The sequence below is a fragment of the Lagopus muta genome, chromosome Z (assembly GCF_023343835.1).
Source record: "Lagopus muta isolate bLagMut1 chromosome Z, bLagMut1 primary, whole genome shotgun sequence".
Taxonomy (NCBI): Eukaryota; Metazoa; Chordata; class Aves; order Galliformes; family Phasianidae; genus Lagopus; species Lagopus muta.
Genome location: NC_064472.1, coordinates 8,141,912 through 8,167,630, shown reverse-complemented (window position 1 = coordinate 8,167,630; position 25,719 = coordinate 8,141,912). Strand labels below are relative to the sequence as shown.

The window sequence follows — 25,719 nt, the reverse complement described above, 5'->3', positions numbered from 1 at the left end:
AAACATGCTACCAGGTGGCTTCAGCATATGGACAAACTGGCACATAAAAGTAATGGAAATGGATGCAACTGAACATCAGAAATCAGTGTGCTAAAGTGCAGTTCTACCCTGAAAACATCCAGTACAGAAAACCAAGGGGTCCTCCTGGCTGACAGGACTCTGCTGCCCTAGCTCAGCATTTCCCACAAAAGGAGAAAGTGGAGACAATGAAGGACCTTGCAGGTTCTGATTGCTGGCAGGCTAATTGGAAAGGACATCATACAGACATCACTATCTGAAAAGAAATGGTACAAAGTCTAAGAAGTGGTCTGGACTGTAGAGCAAGTGTCTCTAGGCCAACACAGAGACATGGAAGCCCTGGGCTCTTCCTCAGTGTGAATCAGAGCAGAAGTGGGAAGGAGCACAGGAAATGTAGAGTTCAAATCTGTCTGAAGTGGAAGATATTTCTTTGTTCTGTGGGTTCCAGCCTGCTCCCATAGCATGCAAGGTCAGGACACTTTACTTTGAAAGGAAATGATAGAAATATACTCTGTAATTCAGCATGAATGATCTATTAAAGTAACAGTGACTTTAAGTTTACTTTCATTTCACTGCTGTAGTTATACAGGAATAACAGGTTCTCTACAGAGCAGTGACATCAAGGGCTTCTTCATGCCCTCTGAAAAGTACATACTGCAAGCAGGACGGAATTAATCAATGCCTCAAGGTTTGTTACCCAAGTTGCCTGGAAATACACCCCTTCCATGAAGGGTCCAGAGGGCAAGGTGTGTGAGGAGTGGCTGAGGTCCCTTGGTTGGTTCAGTCCAGAGCAGAGGAGCTCAGGGGAGCCCTGATGGCTTGCAGCTCCTCACAGGGAGTGGACAGCAGCACTGAGCTCTGCTCTGTGTGACAGCAACGGGGCCTGAGGGAATGGCATGGAGCTGTGTGAGGGGAGGGGCAGATGGGTGTTAAGAAAAGGTTCTTCACCAGAAGGTGGTGAGCATGGAACAGGCTCCCCAGGGTAGTGGTCATGGCACTAAGCTTGACGGAGCTCAAGAAGTGTCATCATCGATACGGCTGAGTTTTGGGTGGTCCTGTGTAGAACCAGGTGCTGGAGTTGATGATCCTTCCAACTTGGGGTACTCTATGATTCTGTGATTCTATGGTTATATTTCATGCAAATCTTGCATCCTATTCACACAAGTGGAGCTCGTTTGAACCACTGAGATTTGCATCAGAAAACATCAAAGCTTCTTACTTTTTTCAGGGTCAGATCTGTGGGTCTCGCTTCCTTGAAGAATTCCCAGCTAGTGAGGAAGTCTTGGTGGAGGACATGTTAGTGTTGCTCTTTTGGACACCTGCTGGCTGGGAGGGTTGTTTCTTTTTCATCACTGGCGTTTTGTTCTTGCTTTTAAATACCTTATTGGGGTCCAGCTTGTTTACAAAGGAATCAGCTTCTTCAGAGAGAAGAGTTGTGTTTATTGTTATGGGTTTATACATGTTAAACCATTGCTGGAAGACAGGATGATGGAGAAGGAGTAAGTTAAATATCAAACTATAATTATACATTTTCTGCCTGTTTCTTCTCATCCTAGTGCCCTGATTTTAATCATAATCTGCATACCAATTTGCAATTTACAGGACTGTGCAAAGTCCCTTCTGATAGGGATACAGCCCTGGAGCTGCCTCACATTCCAGACAAGGAAGAGGAGAACCAGAAACAAACCTAACACTACTTTTCCTGCAGTGTAATTCCTATCAGGAGCAACTCTTAATCATCATAACACTTAAATAATATGAGGAAAAGCAAAGGGAGGAGATGAAACTAGGCCATTTTTATCTAGGCTCAGAGAAGCAGAAAAGATTAAAAACCTGGAATGAAAAAGTGCTTATGAAATATAAATTTTAGCTGCACTTCTCAAAAGATAGCCTGCCTCACTCTCTTCGCACATACGATATTATGGTTTTTTTTTTTAAACTCTTGACACAAATGATTTTGTGTTTGTTTCTCTTCAGCCTGATTTAATGTTTAGAGGTGACCACAAGATTTTTTTTTTTGTTCCCATATGCCCCACAATTATGCCCTGAAGATCCTACATCTCAGTGCTTTTCCTCTCAGTTGTCCATTGATGAAGTCATGAAATAAAACTGCAGGGGTTAAAGTATTACAAATCTGAGACCATGCTTACTGAATTATTTAAGAAGATAAACAAAAAATCTATACCAAATATAAATAGAAATCTGTTCATATATTGCTTTATGGCAAAGGGCTTTAATATACCATCCCTAAAGACTTTTGCAAACGATAATGGTTAAGATATTAGGAGGATTTAAACTAACAAGGGCTGCAAATGATTAGAGAGTATATGAATAATTTCGCTAAGTTTGAGAATACACTGAATATAATGAAATATTCTAGCAAGAAAACTACAAAAAAGGCAGAGCACAGACAAATGCTAATATACTATGCACACAGCCCTGGCCACAAGGTAGTGCACAGTATAACAGGGAAGACACCAGAAATGCAAGGGGACAATCTGATAGAAGGGAATTCGACAGTGATTATAGCAAATAATTTCGGTGCACACACGGGGCTGAAGCAGGCAACATGTCATGTGTACGTTAAGTGCAGGACATTCAACAGGACCTGCCAGGCCTTGCCAGCATGCACTGCGTCAGCTCACACAAGGTGGAAGCTAAGTTAAGGCTGAAGGCCCAGTCAAGCACAGAGGAATAAACAGGAACCTCTAAGCGGGCTACTGGCAGAACAGGATGGCTACTTTAATGGTATAGAGGGTCTGGACTGCCTGTACTTGGAGTTCTCCTATGAGTGCTTCTGTGTTTGCCGGCATTTAAATTACTCTTCTAGGCACCATTTTTATCAAGATATTCCTTTGCAACTGATGAGGACAGGAGAAGAATTGGTATTCTTTGCTAGGCTGAAGTTGATAGTTCTCCTCTGGGCTTTTGTCTAATGTATGCCTGGACTTCCCTCTCCACCTAGTTAGCAGTGGGATCTTGTTTGATGCTATGCCTAGAAAGCTGATCTAGACAAATATCACTTAGACAAATGACTTTACATCTCCTCTAGCAGTCATGGAAATGGACGCTGGCCTCCAAGTCCAGAAAGCAAGCACTTAATTAGCTACCACACCTGTTAAAAGAGGTGAAAGGTAGAGATCAGTTAAGGTGAGAAAAGTATATTAACACCATGTTAGTGAATTTACTGATGTAAATGACTGCTAACGTGGTAGGAGGGAAGGGCTCATGGCCCCTACCATGGCTCAGTAGGAAGGTCTAGTTAAGCCTACAGACTGTCAAAGGTTGGAAGATATTTTTCCCATCTATAATTAACACAAAATGCTGACAAGCTGGATTCTACTGTCTTACCTTGGCTTGAGGGCTGACTCCGTAGCTGGTGAAGGCATACTGCCACTGTGGGAGACCCAGGTGAGTGATGAGCAGGCGATAGTAGGCTGTGAAGGTTTTGGTGAGGAAATGCCAATACAGAGCTCTGTCTAGGAACCATATCTCTGTGTCTGGGGACACAACTAGAACCACACAAGCAGAAACTACATATTGTTGCTCTATAGCGATACGAGATCAATCCCTGACCCACTGTCAAGTGGGAGACAAAACATAGTTATGGAAAAGGCTGCACCTTCTAAGACCTAGCATCCCTGACTAACACAGATGATTATCCACAGGAGAGTGGTTTAATGGATAAGAGCTTGATGTCTGAAGAAATCCTGATTTCTCTCCCAGGATCACACAATAGCCATTACAATCACTTTCCCCACTGTAAAACCTATGCAATCCTATTTCTATCTAGCCTGGGACTGACACTCTATATTGAACATCTTCAGACAACAGCAACTTTGTAATGTAATTTTAAGGCATTATCATGGCCAACATTTATCTGCCCCACAAAATATAAACAACTAACTCAGCTGTTGGTCATCTAGATTACTGTGTAAAGTCCATAACTCATGGGACAGCGTATTCTGCCAACAAAAAAACATTTTGCAAATCTCAAAACAGTGATTAAACATTTCTCTGGTGGCAACAACCTTTGAAGAAACCACCATCAGATTACCAGCATAAAAATAAGTGATTCTACTTGGAAAATGGAGACTGAATGCTGTCAATTAAACACAGTCTCCTACGCTGACATCAGCAGCGGTAAACAACACTCCTTTCCCTTGTTCAGGTTATCCATTGCATGGACTGAAATCACTACCACTGAAAGCAAGATGACAAGCAGTAAGTTTCTGCCCTGGAAGTTAAAGTCATATCCAATTAAAAACACAAGATAACAAACAAAGACTTTTCTCAGGAACAGGTGTACCACAATTGCATAATCCCACGGTGTACATGCACGTACACAAGCACCTACTGACCTGTACGCTTTGACAGATGACAGCTACTTTATAAGAGACCTGCATGTTCCACTGATCCCTGATTGAAAGCAACTTTTCTGGTATGCTTTAGTAAGCACAGCTCATCTCATGTCTTTTGTTCTGCCTTTCAACCTCTCCCCAGCAAATTTTGACCTATCTGGGAGGTCTGCATGCACATGCAAGGAGACTGAAACAGTCTAAATTGGGCTGACTGAGACGAGGACTTTTTTGTCATCCATCTTTTGCTACTAAGCACTTTATGTTTCTTATTAAAACATAAGCGAATTGTTGTAAGACATGCAAGTCACCAGACATATGTTAGCAGCTGAAAGTCTAGCTCACTGCATTACTTCAACATAATTGTCTGTCGGTTATATGTGAGTGCTTTCCTGTTTCAGTATACAATTACACTATGCATGAGAATTATTATAACTTAGACTCGAATTTTAAAAGGAGGGAAAAGCGTTATCTCCAACTAAGCCACTGTAAGACTTAACCACCGAGTTCAGCAGAGGCTGGATGTCTCAGTAAATGTCCGTCTATAAATTGCAAAGGTCAAAATTCTATGATTCTATGTATATGCCTCCCAGATACAATCTGCAAAAAAAGATGGATAACTTTTCTCTTGTCAGTCTTACCTGGTTTAGTGTGCTTATAAACAAGACAAACTTTCCCATTCCCATTGCATGGGTCTAATTCAAAAATAAAACTACGAGAATCAAAGTGTGGTTTCTCTGGTTTGTCTTCATTACCTGAAAGCAGAAAAAAAATATCTTGAAACATGTTTGGAAAACTATGTGTCAGCTGCAGTCTATTCATTTAGCAGTTGTTAATAAATTAGCTGAGAAAGAACTAAACCAGACCATCATATTTATAATTCTTGGAAAGGACTATATTCAGACAGAGGTCTGAATATAATCAAGGTTTCAGTAGGAAAACAGAATCAAAATCAGTTGGCTGAAGAAGACATCAAGCTGCCTTATAGTCCTTTCCTGGCATAAGGTAGCATCAGCTTTATGGATGTCAGACAACAGGTATCTTATCATTTCTTAACAATCTCCAGTGCTCACAATGCCATAATTTCCATGCAGCTAAATGCACGGTTATAACTTACAAGTTTTGCTCACACTGATCTTGAATCTTCTTTCCTGCAACTGAAGTCCATTATTTCATTCAACCCACCTTCCTTTTTTCTGGCCCTATCTTCTTATTTTCTGAAGAAGTCTATTCTTTTTCTGTCTATTCTGTCTATTCTTTTTCTCTTGATAGAAGACCTTGATGAACTTCTTCACACCTTCAGTGTGACATCAGCCTCTTTCTCAGCAGTCAAATGTTCTGACTCTCACTCAACTTCTGGCCCAAAACCAACTCAGAGCCTTTCTACAGGCCCATTTTAGAACTGTGCAGCTGTAAACTCCTGTGGTATATAGTTTTGAATTTTAATGCTTCTGAGGAAGAAGAGGGACAGGAAAGTTGTACTCTTCAAAAGAGCACTCAATGAAAATCAGGATGAGAACTCTTATGGGTTTCTAATTTCTACTCAATGCACCTTGTAAGTACATCAATGAAGGTCTTTGAGTCTAAATAGCTAAAAATGTAAAAAGGGGAAAAGGCAGAACAGGAGAATAGACAGATTGTTAAAAACAAATGAAAATAATACTAGTGATTAAGAGTTAACAATCCCCAACAGATTCATGGATACACTGCATGTAGGTCTACATCTGGAAGTTCTAGGGGACTAAAAGAATATGTATCATGGTCCAGCAGAGACAAAAAAACCTCTGTTCCCATCCAGGTGCTATATTGTAGCACTAACTCAAAAGGAAGGAAGCAGACCACTTGTTCTAAGCTGTTAATAGCACCTTACCCTCCTCATCTGTGTCATCTTCCAGGTCAGCAAGAGATGGTGCATTAGGCACGGTGTACATGGAGGAACCTCCAAGCCGACAAAGCTTTGAGATACTATTAATTACCATGGAGCCCAGGGGCACTGGGGTATCTGCAATAAAACAGATCATCAATTACATCCAGTACTAGGACAGCACAGAACACATTGCTTTTTCTCCAAACATATACTCAAGTCCTGCATTTTGGTCATAAGAATCCCAGGCAACCCTACAGACACAGGGAGGAGTGGCTGGAAAGCTGCCTGACAGAAAGGGACCTTGGGGTACTGGTAGACAGTTGGCTGAACATGAGCCAGCAGTGTGCCCAGGTGGCCAAGAAGGCCAGTGGCATCCTGGCTTGTATGAGGAGTGGTGGTGAGCAGGACTAGGGAAGTCATCCTGCCCCTGTACTTGGCACTGGCGAGGCCTCACCTCAAGGGCTGTGTTCAGTTTTGGGCACCTCAGTACAGAAAGGACATGGAGGTGCTGGAGCAGGTCCAAAGAAGGGCAACAAGGCTGGTAAAGGGCTTGGAGAATGTGCCCTATGAGGAGAGACTGAAGGAACTGGGGCTGTTTAGACTGCGAAAAAGAGGCTGAGGGGAGACCTTATTGCTCTCTTCCAATACCTGAAAGGTGCTTGCAGTAAGAGTGGGGTTGGTTTCTTTTCACTGGTGACAGGTGACAGGAGGAGGGGAAACGGCCTCAAGTTGCACCAGGGGAGATTTAGCTTGGATATCAGGAAACACTTCTTTGCAGAAAGGGTTGTTAGGCACTGGAATAGGCTCCCCAGGGAGGTGGTTGAGTCACCATACCTGGATGTGTTTAAAAGCTGTTTGGGTGTGGTGCTCAGGGACATGATTTAGCAGAGGGTTGTTAGAGGTAGGGTAGTATGGTTAGGTTGTGGTTGGACTTGACGATCTTTAAGGTCTTTTCCAACCTAAGCAATTCTATGATTCTAAGCTCCTCTAAAACAGATGGGGATCCCAGCAAGCCTAGTTACAGTTAACAAAGTTGGGTTCCATGAGAGGAAAAAAAAAGGCATTTTCAAACAACAGCAGGTCAGCATCTTCTGCCGCACTGCAAAACAAAGGAAATTTCAACTCACTTTTATTTGCTGTAATTTGGAACAAATCTAATTTCTATAATTCATTACAGAAGAGAAACTGCTATTCATATCACATCTTGGTGCTGTGCACATGAGAACTGCACTGCAGACTAGATCTGTGCTGCAGCTGCTAGTTCACTCCTGTGGAATTGGTTATTGAAAATCTTAGCTAGTAACATTCACCTCCACATAGCAGTTTGTTTTTGCTGCTGCCCTTGCTACAAGGAGCCACCCCTTCACATAGTACTAGACAGCCTGTTTTCTTCCACCTCACCACCCTAAAACAGGTTTTCATCAGTGTGATGGCATGTTCGTGTTCTCGAGAGAATTGTAAGGACTGGTCACTTGTCAGAAGCACTCCATCTGGCCACATAGCAGCATGGAGGGCTTCAGAAAGCACAGAAAGATGGTTGCTTAAACAAGACTGTTATGGACCTTCTTGGACTCTGGAAACTTGTGTGCTCTGAAAGCCAGATTCTTCAGTGGTCACAACACTCCAAAACCCACTTGAAACATTATGGGACTTCAGTGCAGGTGTCACAGCCTGGTATTTCAAATGAAATCCCACTTCCTCAGGAAAAAACCCATATTAAACTGCATGACCTCTGCTCAGGTGCATGACTGAGTTGGGCTTCTATTAACCCAGAAAGAGAACTATGTGAGAATTGTATCTTCCACTTTAGTCGTGTAGGGTAAAAGGCAAAGAAGATAATCTTTTGCAACTGTCATGGTCTTTCTGCTTTTCTCCTTTGGGCTCAGTCAAATAGCTTCAACAGATCAAATTTCCTCAGATTACGGTCACCAGATGGAGCGGAGAGACATGGAAGATATTAATGTGAAGATAGTGATGTGAAGAACTTTCTACAGCACTCATTATGGTTCGTAATCCAATGAGTAATGGACATACTTATGTGATAGCGAAGGACAGTTCCCTCCCAATACCAAAGAAGTAGAAAAAGAGAGAGGGATTACACTGTCAGCACAAAGTCCTCATTCTGACCTTTTATTTGCTCTGCCAGTTTAAAATGGGTGCACACTCCACGTAATCTGGATTGTATATACATATACTTTTAATGAGAAAGAGGCATTTTCTGTGGGTCACTCTTACTGCTTTTTGATAGGATAACTATCCTGGATAGATCTAGATCTGCTAGATCCGTTTCTCTCTCCAAAAATTACAAAGAGAGTCTAGGTACTAGATTTAAAAAACATACCTAAATCTGGATGTTGACAGATGGCCAATGTAATACAGAATAGTTTCTGTCATAAAGCCTTGTTTGGTTTTGAGAATGTGTTTGGCATTTGTCTCTTTTGCACAAGTTCAGCATATGCAAACAGCAGCTTTTGTCCTGGTGCATCAGTAAAGGACTTTCGATTTTTTTCCCCATCAAGATACTTCTAAAACAGCCTACAATCCAATGCAGATCTGCAATCACTTATTAAATCAGAGATCAGTTTTCTAGTGACTGATGAAGTTGCTAACTAGAAGCAAACAACTCAATTTTTTTTCCAAGTTAAGGAATGGTCCTAGTTTTTCATTCAAACAGACTGCAAAAAGAAAGCTTGAGATTAAAGAGGTTCTGCAAAGGAAGGATTATCTGCAAGATATAAGGGCATCAGCTGAAACAAACACATGCACTTACCATCAATTTTTACACTCCAGGTCATCTGGAAGCCATCAGTCATCAGATAGAAGTTCTTTAAATCCTCAGGCAATATGCAGGCATTTTTCTGCAAATCACAAGAGGATTTAAGTATTAAGGGGAAATGAAGAACATGCCTCAAACCCGAAGAGAAACTAAATATTGGTACAGAAATAGTTGCCACCAAGTGTCCTGCTCAGCTCCTACATGACTAAGATCAGGCCAAATATTTCAATCTAAACCTGGCAGAAAACTGCACATTTCTTGAGACCATGCTATACTATCAACAAAGACGTAGAGGGAAAATTGGGAAAATTTCACAATTTTTGAACAATTGAGCAGTTCGTCACAGGACTGTTTCCCCACTGAGACAATATACTGAATGTCTTTCCAGGATCAGAGATATAAGGACATATTTGTTTTCATATATGTATGTCTTACAAGAATAGAGCTGCATTTTAAGTGAAGCCAGACTAAACCCACCTATTCCACTAAATCACGTATAATAGTAGCACAGTGACTCTTTTCTTCAAAGGGCTTTCAGTTCCAGGCAGGTGAGAGGAGAACAGATTCAATACAGCCCATAGTCAGGCAGATTTCACATTTCATTTAACAGTAAATGTGCACACACACAAACAATCAGACTCACAGAAAGCCCCAGCCTGGTTTCATCCCACCACACTTTGGCACTGGGTCGGCACTCCTAAGAATGCTTTCTCCTGAGCCAACTGCAAAAGGAGCAATTGCAGCATTAAGAGGCTTCTAAAAGCCAGGATCCTTCTCCTATACATATTGAGGTTGTAGAAGAAGCCTGCCTTAACTCAGACTCTCAAGTTAAACAACATATATGAAAAAAAAAGTTTAAAGGCTTAATCTTCAGAATAACTAAAAGCCCATATCAGAGCTATAGCCAATTGCAGGGACTGCTCCTGGAAATAGGTGCAGATCCTTCACACACGCAGATCCTTCACTCCCACTGATGCAAAACAGAACAGTACAGAAGCAAGTCAGTTTTAAAAAGATAAGCAACACGTATAACTAAAGGAGTTACTGGCTGCTTTGCAGTTGTTTGAGTGAAAAAAAGAGATCAAAAAAGACTGAAGTGAGTTTACATTTGAAGTGTCTTCAAACCCAGGATTCCAAGAGAGAATCAGACCCCAACAGTAGTAGTAGTAGTGTGGCTTAGTAGTGGTAGCTGTGGCTTTGTCTTGCTGAATCTTTAAAAGTTCCAATGATACAGGTCCCACAGCCTCTGTATTAATTTCTCCAAGGGCTGCATTGCCTTCATTGAGAAAAAGATTTCCTAATTGCAGGTTAAATCTCCAAGCTGCAAAATTGTGGTCATTCTCTCTTTTAGTCCCAATGCTATTAAATCTTCTCAATGACACAAACAAGCCCTTTGGGAGATAAACCCTCATTAAACCAGAAGGACAGACAACTTCTTTAAAGCATAGGTCTGAGACATGTATATAGCTACAGGATTCAGGCAGCCCCATTTTACCAGGAAAATAAACAAATAATATGAAATCTGCCACAGTGTATCTGGTGACTTAAGTACTTTTGTGACAGGATTTTCAGCCTTTTCCAAAAATGGTTTACTTCTTCCATTCATCCAGTTTAAAAAATATCCTGTTGGACGTGGCCTGGTCTTCATGCAGTGAATTTGACACCCAAACAAGAAACTATGAGATTAAACTTTAAGAGCATTAAGGTCAGCTGTGTTGTCCCCTGTATATAAAGCTAATCCTAGCACAGAGCCAGATGTTATTCAAGGATTCACAGCTTAGCCTCAGAGGCCTTGACAAGTTTCAGAGCAGCTAAAGAATTGCCTTGCAGAAAGCAGAGGTGTCGTAGTAACAGCTTTCTAGCATTCCCTCAGCTGAGACTGGATTTGTAACTAGAGATTGTGATAAGATTGTTCCCCATGTTTGTAGCCCGCACAAATCCAGTTGTCTGCCTGGATTTTGACTCAATGCCTCTACCCAACAGGACCTGCCTCCCAGCTGTACATTCAGCCACACTGCTGATTTCAGGTCATTATGGACTGACACAGAGGACAGGTACTGTCCTTCTCCTGGCCATATTCCTTCCCAAGGATCTAGCCAGCCCTCCTGCTTGTTAAATTACAGTCATATAAAATCACAGAATCAAAGAATGGTTTGGGTTGGAAGGGACCTTTAAGGCCATCTAGTTCCAACCCCCTACTACAGGCAGGGGCACCTCCTGCTGGACCAGGCTGCTCAAAGCCCCATCCAGCCTGGCCTTGAATGCTTCCAGGAATGGGGCATCCATAACCTTTCTGGGCAACCTGTTCCAGAGGCTCACCACCCGCACATACTCACAGTAAAGAACTTCTTCCTCATATGTAGCCTTAATCAACCCTCTTCCACTTAAAAACTGTATCCCTCAACCTACCGCTACATGCCCTTATAAAAAGTCCCTCCCTGGCTTTCATGTGGGCCCCTTTAGTTCTTGGAAGGCTACAACGTCTCCTTGGAGCCTCCTCCAGGCTGAAGAGCCGCAGCTCTGTGTCTTTCTTGCGTTGGCGGCTGCAGATCTGGATGCAGTACTCCAGGTGGGGTCTCATGAGAGCAGAGCAGAGGGGCAGAATCATCTCCCTTGACCTGCTGGTCTGCTTCTCTTGATGCAACCCAGCATATGGTTGGCCCTCTGAGCTGCAACTGCACGTTGCCAGCTTATGTTGAGTCTTTCATTAGTCGACACCCCCAAATCCTTCTCCTCAGGGCTGCTCTCAAGCCATTCCATGCCCAACGTGTATATGTGCTTGAGACTGCTCCAACCCAGATGCAGGATGTTGCACTTGGCCCTGTTGAACTTCATAAGGTTGGCATGGGCCCACATCTCCAGCCTGCCCAGGTCCCTTTGGATGGCACTCTTTCCCTATAGTGCGTCAACTGCACCTCTAAGATTGATGTTGTCTGCAAACCTGCTGAGGGTGCACTCGATCCTACTGTCCATGTCACCTACAAAGAACAGCATTGGTCCCAACACTGATCCCTGAGTTGTTACAGTTCCTGTCCTCTAAACTCTGGCATGCACACAGTGCAGGAGCCTCTAACCAACACACAGCTTTCAATCCCGCATGCTAAATAATGTACTTTTCAGGCATATCCAAATTTATGCCTACGGACTACTGATGGTAAGTCCCAGATACTAATGACTTGCAGCTTACAAGTAGGCAGTGTGCTTTACTTGGCCCATTAGCAGCCCAGTTACTAACACAGTACTTTCCTAACCCAGTTTCAGAAAAACTCCAGAAATGAGTACTACTGAAGCAGAGAGTCTGATACCAGAGAAACTTTGAGAAGAACTTACTGTCATTTAATGAGAGCCTGCTGATGGCCAAGGGCCTGGTGGTAAGTTTCAGAACATTACTAAAACACATGGACATATCTGAAGTTCTTCAAATGCCTTTAGCAACACACCTTATTCTTAGGGTTCTTCTCAGTTCTAAATATTTATAATTTCATGCTGCACTTTCACCACTTCTAATTCCAAGCTGTATCTGCAAGAACAGCGCCTATGTTTAAAACTACAAAAAACAGAAAATATGACAGACCTGCTACAAAGAGTACAAATGTTTACACAGTACTTTTTAACATCCCACCCCTCAATTCTGTACTGACCTACCTCAGCAGTAAAAACATATAGGAGAACGGCTCCCTTGACTTCAGTGGGTGTTTTCCTGTAAGTAGGTGAACTACATCAATTGGAATGACTAGTCCCTGCATAAAAGTCATATCTGGGAAGGCATTCTGCTCTGAATCTTCCTTTTCTGGAAGGCAAGAACAGCGTATGCGTGTTTTTCCAACTTTATTTTTGGATTCTCCTAAATAAGTCCTCTTGGATGACACTCCAAGTGGTGCTTTAAAATGCTGTGCAAATCTGGGGCCCATATAAATTCAAAAAAGCTTTATTAGTACCTATCTCTTCCATCTGACAGAGAAAACTGACCAGTATGTCACACTGTGCTTAGCCACATGACTTCAAAACAGCAATTTTCTGACAGTAGAGTCAGATAAACAATCCATTATTAAATATAAAAGATAGGCTTTCTCTCAAGAAGCTGTATTCCCTCTGATCAACTGCAGTTTCCATGATTGATGATCTCCAAACTTGTCAAATACAGTCTTCCTAATAACTTGTCAGAAAGGGCTTAACCACAGCCCTGTTGAGCAGTTGTTTTTGCCCCAGCCATCTGGTTACACTCATTTGCTCTTAAAACAGAATATCCCAAATGACCAATACAATGTGTGAGGTCTCTTTCTTTTGGTTGTTGTCCATAATATCCTCAAATGGTCTCTCAACAAAGCACAGTCCACTGATGGCAGACAATATTACATATAACATACTGAGAAATTCTTGTTCACCTGTTGTAACCTTTATCCAGGTATGGCTTCCAGGACCAGCCTCCTTGTATTTTCAATCCCTTCCACTTATGAAAAGGCACAGGGCTGGAGTGGGCCCCATTCCCTGCTGCACAGAACATGATTTGCTAGTTTTCTTGAAGATGGTGTGGTGTAGCCACTACTTTATATCAGAATATCATAAGGCTCCCCAAGATGAGAATGCTGTGTCAGAATCATCAACTGCCATCCAAAGGTTTCCAACCTGTTCCCTTTCAGGCAGCTTGAGGAAATACACTTGTCTTGCGCACCAGTTCTGCTGGATTCACTTTCCCAGCTCTCACATGCAGGATTATAAGGCAGATTCAAGGCTGGCAGAGTCTGTGTGTTCCTGGGTGTCACGGACAGCAAGTCCACCTAATGCTCTTGGAGAGCACTGCAAAAAGATGGAAAGAAAAGCCTCTGTGGATGTATGCACCCACATACAGATCTTTGAGTCAAAATGAGATATGGTAAACATGCTGAGGAAGACGTCTAAAAGTGCCAGGAACAATCACCTCAGTTCCCAGTCAGATTGATCTGAAGTTTCTGAATTGTCTGGCAGCCTAAGACAGCCCACAACAGTAAAGTCCCAGACTACATGGGCCTTTTGTCAACGAAGAGTATAAGAAGAAACAAAAAATTTGTCAACTAGAGTTGCAGAATATCAATGCTGCACAGCATTACTGGGCAAGGATCACTAAGAGCAAGTTGACGGCAGTTTGGACACTGTGTACAAGCCAATTATAGGGACAGGCAAAATTCATTTCATTCTGTATGGCTTGCTCAGATGCAGAGGTCTGGGACGCTCAGCTCCCCCTAGCAGATGTAAATTTGTATTTTTGAAAAGCAAAACAATGAGCTGAGTGACTTATTTCTAATCTGGTTGAAGCAAAAAGAAAATTTAGAACAGACTCTGTCACTGCAGATACCAGAGTGTCTCCTGGATATAATTTAGTATAATGGCTGCTTTTACAAACTGCACATGGGGGATAGCAAGGCAGTTGTCAATCTAATTTTAAGAGTGGCAACTGATTCATAACAAGATAGTTATTAGCAATGGCATTTCAGTGGCCTGAAAACTGTCTTTACTCTCCCTTCTACTGCTTGTCTCGCTTTCTTTGGGAAAAGATAACATCTTGGCAGCTATGAAACATTAGGAAACATGAAAAAAAAATTACCTGCTTTCACTAAAATTTTTTGGAATTCTGTAAGTTTTAGGGGAAGTGATGTTACCCATACAAATACTTGATGAACACATATCTCAAATATTTCTGTGAGTGTCCAGATTTGTAAAAAAAAAAAATAAAAATCCAAGATTGATCTCGGGTATGCTTTTCCAACCTGTGTCTACAAAAAGCCTTGGAAAAATCTCTTTTGCTCTCCTGCTGTCTTACTGCACTGTAACCTGAAATAAAGCTTGCCTTCCTCTGCAGAACTCATGGCACTAACTGGTGATAAGACTTTAAAACTTCCATCATTATAGTCAGTTAAATACTAGTACAAATCAGGCACAGCTCATTTTAATAAACAGAGCTGGTTGAGAGAAGCAATGCAATGCACATTGCCAACATTGTTAAAATACAAATTTAATCATTCGTAATTAAATAATTCTGGTTTTCTTATAAGAATTTCTGTATGCTATGGATTCTCTCTTGGCAGAAATACCTTCCCTCTCAAAGCTGAAATGTGAATGAAAAAAAAATGCTTCTAGAAAAACATGTAGAAAAAAAGTCTTAAAAACAGATCTTTTATTTGGTGAGTCTCAGTAGAAAGAGAGGATTCTTTTGGAGAAAAGAGTTCAACTTTGGGAATAGTTTGATCAACCTTCTCTGCACTGCACAAAACCTCCTGCAAATATTTTCCTACCAAATAAGTAGAGAGAGTTCAAAAATACAGGCTGTGACAAGATCTAGTTAAAATCTCAGCTATGGAGTAAGGCATTATATGCACAACTGTTGCCACCTAGTGGCTATGAGAAAGCAGGGATGCAAGTAAACTCAGTGTTATAACCTTGCATTCAGATTCAAGTAAGAGGAGCTTGGAGAAGTTCATCCTTGAAGAGCCTTGTAAAATGTTGAACAATTGTCATGCAGGACATCCTGCAGTTATGTGGACTGTGTTGGACATTAGGCTTCATCTCCAAGTTCAGGAAATACTGGAAAAAATATACTTATCTTTTAACCCAGGAAAGGGGATTTAAATTCTATTAATACAACTGGAAACAAAAAGAAAAAAAAAAAAAAAAAACAACAGCAAACTCCTTCACTATTATTAGTCCAGTCCAACTGTGTCTACTTAATCTTCAGGTAAGACACAAAAATAAATATTTCTATAAATATATCAACAGTAAGAGGAGGGCTGGGGAGAATCTCCATCACTTGTTGGACGCTGAGAGCAACTTGGCGAACAAGGATCAGAATAAGGCTGAGGTACTTAATGCCTTCTTTGCCTGTCTTTAATAGTAAGACTTGTTACTCTCTGGAAACACAGCCCTTTGCTCTGATAGATAGGAATGGGGAACAGAATAGGCTATGCATGATTCATGATGAGATAGTTTTGGACCTGCTCTGAAATCTGGATGCTCACGGGTCCATGAGGCTGGATGGATTGTACTCTACAGTGCTGAGGGAGTTGGTGGATGTGGTTGCCAAGCCATGCTCTGTCATTCTTAAGCAGTCCTGGCTAACTGGGGATGTCCTGGCAGACTGGAGACTAGCAAATGTGACACCCATCTTCAAAAAGGGCTGGAAAGATGATCCTGGGCGCTAGACCTATCAGTCTCACCTTGGTGCTATAGAAGGATATAGAACAGATAGGTAACCCTGGGAGCCATCATGGACAAATTAAAGGTCAACCAGGGGATCAGAACCAGTCAGCATGGCTTTAAAATCACAGAATCACAGAATTGCAGGGGTTGGAAGGGACCTCCAGAGATCATCGAGTCCAACCCCCCTGCCAAAGCAGGTTCCCTACACCAGGTTGCACAGGCAGGCATCCAGGCAGGTCTTGAACATCTCCAGAGAAGGAGACTCCACAACCTCCCTAAGCCGTTTCCCCTTGTCCTGTCTCCACTCACCACTGAAAAGAGTCCGTCCTCGCCATTCTGCCCCCCACACCTTAGATATTTATAGACCTGGATCAGGTCTCCTCTCAGTCTTCTTTTCTCAAGGCTGAACAGACCCATTTCACTCAGCCTTTCTTCATAGGAGAGATGCTCCAGGCCCCTCACCATCTTTGTGGCCCTCCGCTGGACTCTTTCCAAGAGACCCCTGTCTTTTTTGTACTGGGGAGCCCAGAACTGGATGCAGTTCTCCAGATGAGAGTACTCCAAATGGTAGATCCTGTCTGACAAACCTCATTTCATTCTATGACAAGGTGACCGGCTTAGTGGATGAGGGTAAGGCTGTCGATGTGGTCTACCAGGATTTCAGTAAATCCTTTGACACTGTCCACCACAACATCCTTGAGCAGAACCTGGCTGCCCACTGTTTGGATGGCATATGCTCCACTGGGTGAAAGACCAGCTGGATGGCCGGGCCCAAAGAGTTGTGGTCAATGGAGTTAAGTACAGTTTTACACCAGAGCAGCATCCTGCAGGGCTTGGTGTGGGCCACTCCTATTTAACATCTTTATTAAGGATCTTGATGAGGGGATTGAGTGCACCCTCAGTAAGTCTGCAGATGACACCAAGCTGGGAGGGAGTGTTGATCTGCCTGAGGGAAGAAGGGCACTACAGAGGGACCTGGATAGACTGGATCGATGGGCCAGGGTTAACAGTATGAGTTTCAATAGGGTCAAGTGACAAGGCCTGCATTTTGGTCACAACAATCCCAGGCAACCCTACAGACACAGGGAGGAGTGGCTGGAAAGCTGCCTGGCAGAAAGGGACCTTGGGGTACTGGTATACAGTTGGCTGAACATGAGCCAGCAGTGTGCCCAGGTGGCCAAGAAGGCCAGTGGCATCCTGGCTTGTATGAGGAGTGGTGGTGAGCAGGACTAGGGAAGTCATCCTGCCCCTGTACTTGGCACTGGCGAGGCCTCACCTCAAGGGCTGTGTTCAGTTTTGGGCACCTCAGTACAGAAAGGACATGGAGGTGCTGGAGCAGGTCCAAAGAAGGGCAACAAGGCTGGTGAAGGGCTTGGAGAATGTGCCCTATGAGGAGAGACTGAAGGAACTGGGGCTGTTTAGACTGCGAAAAAGAGGCTGAGGGGAGACCTTATTGCTCTCTTCCAATACCTGAAAGGTGCTTGCAGTAAGAGTGGGGTTGGTCTCTTTTCACTGGTGACAGGTGACAGGAGGAGGGGAAACGGCCTCAAGTTGCACCAGGGGAGATTTAGGTTGGATATCAGGAAACACTTCTTTACAGAAAGGGTTGTTAAGCACTGGAATAGGCTCCCCAGGGAGGTGGTTGAGTCACCATCCCTGGATGTGTTTAAAAGCTGTTTGGATGTGGTGCTCAGGGACATGATTTAGCAGAGGATTGTTAGAGGTAGGGTAGCACGGTTATGTGCTGGTTGGACTTGACGATCTTTAAGGTCTTTTCCAACCTAAGCAATTCTATGACTCTACGATTCATAATTTACTTCCACAACTAACCTAGCTTTTCATTAGGAAGAAAAAAGCTGAAGTCTTGTTTAGATAACTTTGAAACAAAGTGTTGGCTGAAGCATTTCAAAGTTTGGTTTTACAAGGATAGTTCAAATTTGGAACAAAACTAAATGGATTTTGAGGATAAGACCACCTGGAAATGAGAACAACAACATGCTCTGCAGGGTCAGCCATCTCCACTCTACAGAAAAAGGAGTGAATTCCCGGATCTGAGCTGACTCACAGCCAGGGTGCTTCTGATTTTCCAGCCCAGTTATTCCAACACCTGAACAACAGCTAAACGAAATCAGGAATCAGTTCACATGAAGCTGAAAAACCATACATTTCTGCCTGACCACAGTTATTGGCTACTGTACATGTTTTAGATACTAACACAGGTAAATTACAAATAAGTGACACCAGTCAGGATGGGATATTACTAGACCTAGCACAACATTTTAGAAAAAAACTGTGCATAGCATGATATTAAAGGGGAAGTTATTTTAGGTAGTGGAAACAAGTGCAGCTTCTGTGATCATGTGTATTCAGGCATAGTCAGAGTTCAATGGCAGATTATTCTCCCAGCTCCATCCTCAACTAATGGCCGCAAGTTATATCAGAGGAGGTTCAGGTTGGACATAAGGAAGAACTTCTTCTCTTAGAGAGTAGTCAGGCACTGGAATGGCCTGCCCGGGGAGGTGATGGAGTCACCGTCCCTGGCAGTGTTCAAGAGGTGTCTGGATGACGTGCTGCATGATATGGTTTAGTGCTAGCGGTGGCAATGGTGATGAGGAGACGGTTGGACTGGATGATCTTATAGGTCGTTTCCAACCTTGTGATTCTTGTGATTCTTGTGAACTATGTGCCAAAGGTGGAAGAGGTACAACCGTCCCTTCCCAGCACATGAGAAATAACTAGAAAACAGTTACTCTCACATGGTCATGGGACTGATAAATGCACGTACGCTCAAAAAAGAGACTCAAAATGTCACCTCTGTCCACCAAAGTCCCATGAGCGTTCATGAACGGACAGCCTGGTAGAGTGAAGTCAGCTATTGGGGTGATGAGTTAGCACATGGACTACAGTCTTCTTGAACAGATACTGGGACATACTCCAAGGAAAGGATTGGGTGTGTAGCCAAAGAGAAAGCGGGGGTTATGAGAAATGGAAGTGATTAGCTGAAAAGCAGAATGGATAATTGGAATGGATTGGTGGCTCATAGGTAATTTCCAGCTTCAGGCTTTCACCTTTAAAGCCCATAAGTAAAAAGAGCCTAATCTTGCCCAAAAGTGTGTTGGAGAATGACTTCAATCCTGAGTCAGACAATGTCTGGTTTCCACTGAGTCACTAATACTTCTCCTTCTTCGAGGAGTTGTTCTGAACATCTCTAAGCTAGTGATATTTCCCTAACAGATCAGGTGCATATGGCAGCCTAAAAGCAGAGTAACAACTGATTAAAAAAAGACCAAAAACAAAACAAACAAACAAGAACCAACAACTTGCATCAAACTTGCTAACAGGTGGCATCACAAACACAAGATAGCCATTGCATTAGACATTCTCCACGGACTGCTGTATGTTCAGACTAAGCTCATTGCAGAATTATCACAAAAATACTCACTTGCTCCCATGAAATAATTGCATGGCGATCAGCTGGCTTCTTTTCCACTAATGTCACATCAGAAACACCTGGTGAAGTCTCTAAACAGAAAAGAGGAGCATGTTTACTGCTGGCATGGGTGAGACCAAGCATTGTTAGGCATATAATTTTGCAAATTAACCTGAATGACAACTTGGAAAATGGCATTAATAACTGGAGACATCGTGCTTGTGGCTGAGCAGTCACTTTCTCTTTCCTGTAATGTGTGTCTTGACACAAGAATGCCTAGTGCTGCACAAGATGCCACCCCTCAATGGCTGAGATACACATAATACCTTATGCACACACATTACCTGTGCGACCTGCTGTAGGGAACCTGCTTTGGCAGGGGGGTTGGACTCGATGATCTCTGGAGGTCCCTTCCAACCCCTACAATTCTGTGATTACATATACATATATGCATTAAGAAATAAAACAAGTGTGCATCTGCATATGTGCATGTACACAAGGACATTCTGCATTCAGAGTCTGGTCATTTGCAGATACTTTATTGAAAAATCAACCATGGCAACTGAGCAAACTCAAAGTAAAGAAGAATCTCTGTTTGTAAGCATGCCCTGTGGTTTCAGCTGGGTATGATACGCTCCGCTTGACATAAGATGTCATGCAGTGTTACTATGAATTTTTAACAACCATAATCCACAAAGACAGGCACATTTCCGTTCTGAGTTTAGGGATCAGAATCTGGTCCTGCTGAAGGGACCTGTATGGGCAAACATCAGTTCTCTGCAATCCCAGCTGGACACATGCACATCTATTATAAACATTGAGCTCATCATTTATAAAAATCATCTGAATATTTTATGAAAAAGAATGCTACATAAATGCAAGATACTAATCTAGATGGTGCTATCCTTGCAGGTGTATGACAGTAGAACAGTCTCCCTTGCACTTACTATTTTATAATGTTTTACTTCATCTACAGCCAACCAAAATAGTTCCCACTGACTTCATTCACTTTGGATCTAATCCAAAAATACTACTTACTTCTTGTTGTGGGAATTGCAAGCCCAGCACACAGGGCTGTAGAGTAGAAATGATCACTATGCAGAGCTTTCAAGACTGGCTCTGCTGTGAAAGTATTGGCTACCAGAGCAGTCACACATATTGTAATTGCTTTCTGATAAAATATACACAGTGCAGTAGACAGGAAAGACAGGCACCAGAAAGCTTTAGTTTGGTTTTTATCTCCAGAGCTAGGCTTTTAATTCTTACAGTGGTGTTGCCTTTGTCTGCTCTGCTAGCAGAAGAGTAACACTCAGATTAAGGAAGCCTGAACTTTGTTTTAATTTCCTTTTTCTTTTTAAATGGGATAGAGAACTTAAAAGATAAAATATAGCATCAGAAAACCAAACTCCAAGTAAAAATAAAAATAGTAGGTCACCTAAGTAATCCTTCTAGCCAATGCCCCAAGATACAAAGACTCTCTGATGCTTTGCCAAGTTTTACTTCAATCATTGGGTGCCTGCTTGGGGGATCTGCCTGTTGCTCAAAAGCCTTTTGTACATATTCTCTGTCTAAAGAAGTGTGGGGAATCGATGATCTAACCGGTCTTTTCCTTCTAAGCTATGCAAGTCTTAAAACATGCTAAGAGATTATAATAACAGAGTAATTGTTATTTCTATGATCAAAGAAAACAGCAGGGATATTTAATTCATCATACACAAAGGCTCAGCTGGGATGATGGAAAATTTAATATCCTATCAGTCATAGGAAGATGTCTAAGAATAAGTGAACTGCAACTTCTAAAGAGGTCTAAACCAAATCCAAGATCAAAAGAAAAAGAAACTCCATCTTAAAATCCTGAATGTTATGTTAAAAATACCCTGTGGGCGAACTGAATACCACATTTAACAGATCTGTTTAAGTATAGATGGGAGCTCCACTAAATATTAAGGAGGAAAAAAAGGATAAGTCTGCCATGGGTAGCTTTTTCTTCCAGATGGAAAAAAAAATAATCAGAAGGCCAATTAGGTTAGAGAAAAGATACAGGATAAAGCTTAACTAGTTGAGAGCACTCTTCCCAATTAACTCCTCTGAATGCAGATGACAGTAAAATGAGTCCTGTTTTCTGGAAATTCCATGTGGAAGCTTCCAAAAATGGTTTGCAGTATTAATCTGAAAGACTTGACCATAATAATGGTTGAAGGACAAAGCTGCAGCAGGAAATCACAGTACTGTCAGTCCTTAAATTACTGCTAATACTTCCTGGAAGTTGGATAAACATTCAGGATCTTTGTGGAACTGTCTACGTTGTTACATTTTAGTGAATAAAGAGGTAAAGGCTGAAGCATAGCCGAGCTCTGGACAGTCCTGAACAGTTAATACCAGCTACTCAGATTTAGTGGGCAAATTCCAGAAAGGCTGATTGCCATTAGTTACAGAAGTTCAGCAAACTGAGTCGTACTGGAGAGGGAACAAGATGCTTCTCCTCCTAAAACTATAGCCTCCATAATTCTCCTGACAAACGTCAAACTTTCCAGAGACTTCCACAAAGAACAGGAGTTTGACAAACAAACAAGCAAAACTCCCTATGTAGAATTTATCTACAGAATTTGGTTTCTGAAATGGTACCATGAGCATCTTCATAAAGGTATTAGAAAATTGGGCCTCAAGCTCCCAATTAGTAGACATCCAAAATTTTGTCATTTGAAAGGCATGTGTTGAGTTTCATTACACAATCATGCTTATTTTCTAAAAAAATATTTAAAAAACTGAAGAGTTTTTAAAAGTGACCACTGTTTTTATGTCATACCAGGCAGAAAGGCATCCATGAGATTCATGTGACACGTTAGATTTAAAATAAGGTAACTTCTAGGTCTGTAGCCTACTAAGACCTATTTCTTAATCAGATAGCTTTCGTTCTTTGAAAGAAACAAATTCTGAAAAGATACGTAATGGATTCCCCAAATTTTCAGTTCGGCTAATCTGAATTAGAATCATAGAATCACCAAGGTTGGAAAAGACCTAAAAGATCATCCAGTCCAACCGTTCACCTATTCCCAATAGCTCCCACTAAACCATGTCCCTCAACACAACATCCAGTCTTTCCTTGAACACCCCCAGGCTCGGTGACTCCACCACCTCCCTGGGCATCCATTCCAGTGCTGACCACCCTTTCTGAAAAGTAATACTTCCTCATGTCCAGCCTGAATCTCCCCTGCTGTAGCTTGAAACCATTCCCTCTGGTCCTATCACTAATGACACGAGAGAAGAGGCCGACCCCCAGCTCACTACAACCTTCCTTCAGGAAGTTATAGAGAGCAATGAGGTCTCCCCTGAGCCTCCTCTTCTCCAGGCTGAACATTCCCAGCTCCTTCAGCCTCTCCTCATAAGCCCTGTGTTCCAGACCCCTCACCAGCTTCGTTGCCCTCCTTTGAACACGTTCCAGGGCCTCAATATCTTTCTTGCAGTGAGGGGCCCAAAACTGAACACAGTACTCGAGGTGCGGCCTCACGAGTGCTGAATATAGGGGAACAATCACCTCTCTGCTCCTGCTTGCAACGCTGTTTCTGATGCAAGCCAGGATGCCATTGGCCTTCTTGGCCACCTGGGCACACTGCTGGCTCATGTTCAGCCCAGCACCAATCAATACCCCCAGGTCCATTTCCTCTACACAGTCCTCCAGCCACACCGCCCCAAGCCTGTAGCGTCACCTGGGGTTGTTGTAGCCGAAGTGCAGGACCTGGCATTTGGTCTGTTGAAACTCATCCCATTGGCTTCAGCCCAGCTCTCCAGCCTGTCCAGCTCCCTCTGTAGGGCCTCGCTACCCCCAGGCAGATCCACACTTCCAGCCAATTTGGTGTCACCTGCAAATTTACTGAGGGTGCACTCAATGCCCTCATCTAGGTCATCAATAAAGATATTGAAGAGGACAGGCCCCAGCACCGAGCCCTGGGGAACACCACTCACGACCGGTCGCCAGCTGGATTTAACTCCATTCACCACTCCATTTACCAATTAGTATGGTGATGTAGATCTCATGCATCACACTACTTCACTCGGCACAAAATGTGTGAAGTTTCCAGAAGAAATGGACAGACTATTAAAACAAAACAAAACAAAAAATAGAAAAAAGAAAATATTCCAGCAACAGACTAGGGTTTGCACTGCCATCTTGTACAATACACAATGTAGGAAAGGCTAGTAATTTTATGAAAAGATCTGCTAACGGATGCATTTTCCATGATGTTGATTGTCAGTTGTTCTACCTTTTAATGCTCTTGGAGTAAAGTGATGGGGAAATTATGAACTCATACTTGGAAAACAACAACAAAAAAAACCCAAACAACAAAAGAAAACAGATCTTGAAAATCATAGAATGGCTTAAGTTGGAAAAGACCTTAAAGACTAACCAGTTCCAAACTTTCTGCTGTGGGCACAGTTGCCCTCCACCAGCTCAGGCTGCCCAGGCCTCCATCCATCCCCACCTTGAGCACCTCCAGGGATGGAGCACCCACATCTTCCCTGGGCAGGCTGTGTGAGGATCTCACCACTCTCTGAGTAATGATTTCTCCCTGATATCTAACATAAATCTCCTTTCTTTTAGCTTAAAGCCATTCATTATCCTATCACTAAGACACTGGGCAAAAAGTTGTTCCCCCTCCTGTTCATATGACCCCTTCAAGCACTGGAAGACTGTGATGAGGTCTCCTTGGAGACTTCTCCAGACTTAACAAGCCAAGCTCCCTCCCTCCCTCCCTTTGCAGAAGAGGTGCTTCAGTTCTCCGATCATCTTCACTGCCTCCTCTGGACCCACTCCAACAGCTCCACATTCTTCTTGTGCTTGGGGCCCCAGGCCTGGACACGGTACTCCAGATGAGGCCTCATGAGAGGAGAGTAGAGGGGGACAGTTACTTCTCCTTCCCTGTTTCCAGCCCTCTTTTTATGCACTCCAAGCACTGTTGGTAAGAAGCCCAATCAGAAGTTTTCAGAAAAAAAAAAACACTGCACAGAATCTGGGCTCAAAACACTATCCTCACTGATGGCTGTGACAGAAATTTTGCCCTGATCTTTTAATCTCATTTGTCTAAGAGGCAACCCAAGAACTTTTGTGATTAGTGATAAACTTCAGGTACCTGATCACAGAAAGGCATAGGTTGGAAGGGACCTTAAGTTCACGCAGTTCCAACCCCAAGCTATGGGCTGTTGCTCCCAACCAGATCAGGCAGCCCAGGACCCCATCATCCCAGCTATGAGTGCTTCCAGGGGCTGTGGAAGGGCCTCCGCACCCTTTGAGTAAACTATTTCTTCCTGACATCTAACCTACATCTCCCCTCCCTTAGTTTAAATCCATTCCCTCTTGCCCTATTGAACAGATTGTTCAAGAATTCGAACCCCTTCCTGTTTGTAAGATCCCCTCAAGTACTGGAAGGCAGCAGTGAGGCCTTTCTCTCTGTCCTGCAGTGAAGAAGATGGATTAAATAATGACATCAGCAACTGTGGGCTTTAAAATCCCTAAGAAAACACTCCGCAAATTGCTGCTTGTAACGCTCCCGTATGCAAGGCTTGGGACAGATGCCTGTTTTTCCAACCACAGCTCCACGCCAGACAGAAGGCCGGAGGAGCCCGAATTCACCACGCTGATCGCTGGAGCCTCCACCAGCCACGAGCCCAGAGCCCACCTGAGGGCTGACGAGAAGCTGAAGTGTGCTCTTCCTTGCAGCCCGACTTTCCCACTGCCCACCACCCACCACTGAAGATCCTCTTCCCGGCGCCCACCCGGCCACGCCCCGCACCCGCCGAGCGCTCACCCAAAATACGCGTCACCCCCAGGGTGAGCTTGTCCAGGTGGGGCCTGATGCCGGCGGAGGGCTTCTCCTCCATCTCGGCAGGGCGCTGCCCGGCGCCCCTCACACCGGCGAGACCGATGCGCGTGTGGGTGTGTGAGTGGGGAAACGCGCGCGTTTGTCCTTCTCCCAGCCCGTAGCAACGCTAGGCCGCGGGGTGCGCTGGGAGCTGTAGTCCTTCCCGCGCGGTCAGCCCGCAGCGGCAGCGGTAATTAACGCCCGGTGGACTACCACTCCCACAATGCCTCGCTCTTCCGCCC

The 25,719-nt window shown here is 43.2% G+C and overlaps 1 protein-coding gene across 2 annotated transcripts; it reads right to left on the bottom strand.

The window, feature by feature from the left end:
- Positions 1–76: 76 nt before the first annotated feature.
- TPGS2 (tubulin polyglutamylase complex subunit 2) lies at positions 77–25,586 on the bottom strand. Of its 2 annotated transcripts, XM_048932500.1 has the most exons (8): positions 25,424–25,586; positions 19,632–19,711; positions 9,014–9,101; positions 6,247–6,378; positions 5,018–5,131; positions 3,370–3,530; positions 1,238–1,491; positions 77–501 (listed from the first exon to the last, which is right to left on the bottom strand). In XM_048932500.1, the coding sequence occupies exons 1-7, from the start codon at positions 25,494–25,496 to the stop codon at positions 1,249–1,251; spliced, it is 891 nt and encodes a 296-aa protein (XP_048788457.1). In that variant the 5' UTR covers positions 25,497–25,586; the 3' UTR covers positions 77–501; positions 1,238–1,248. The 2 variants fall into 2 exon arrangements, with proteins under 2 accessions (XP_048788457.1, XP_048788456.1); XM_048932499.1 differs by having other exon boundaries at positions 77–1,491.
- Between the last annotated feature and the right edge of the window lie 133 nt (positions 25,587–25,719).

What these genes read in the sequence shown, in the direction of transcription:
- TPGS2 (XM_048932499.1), bottom strand. Translation starts at nt 25,496, where the DNA reads ATGGAGGAGAAGCCCTCCGCCGGCATCAGGCCCCACCTGGACAAGCTC. An exon ending in CAATTATTTCATGGGAGCAA is followed by an intron (nt 9,102 to 19,631) that starts GTGAGTATTTTT and finishes TGTGATTTGCAG; the next exon opens with AAAAATGCCTGCATATTGCC. An exon ending in TTATAAGCACACTAAACCAG is followed by an intron (nt 3,531 to 5,017) that starts GTAAGACTGACA and finishes GTGTGGTTCTAG; the next exon opens with TTGTGTCCCCAGACACAGAG.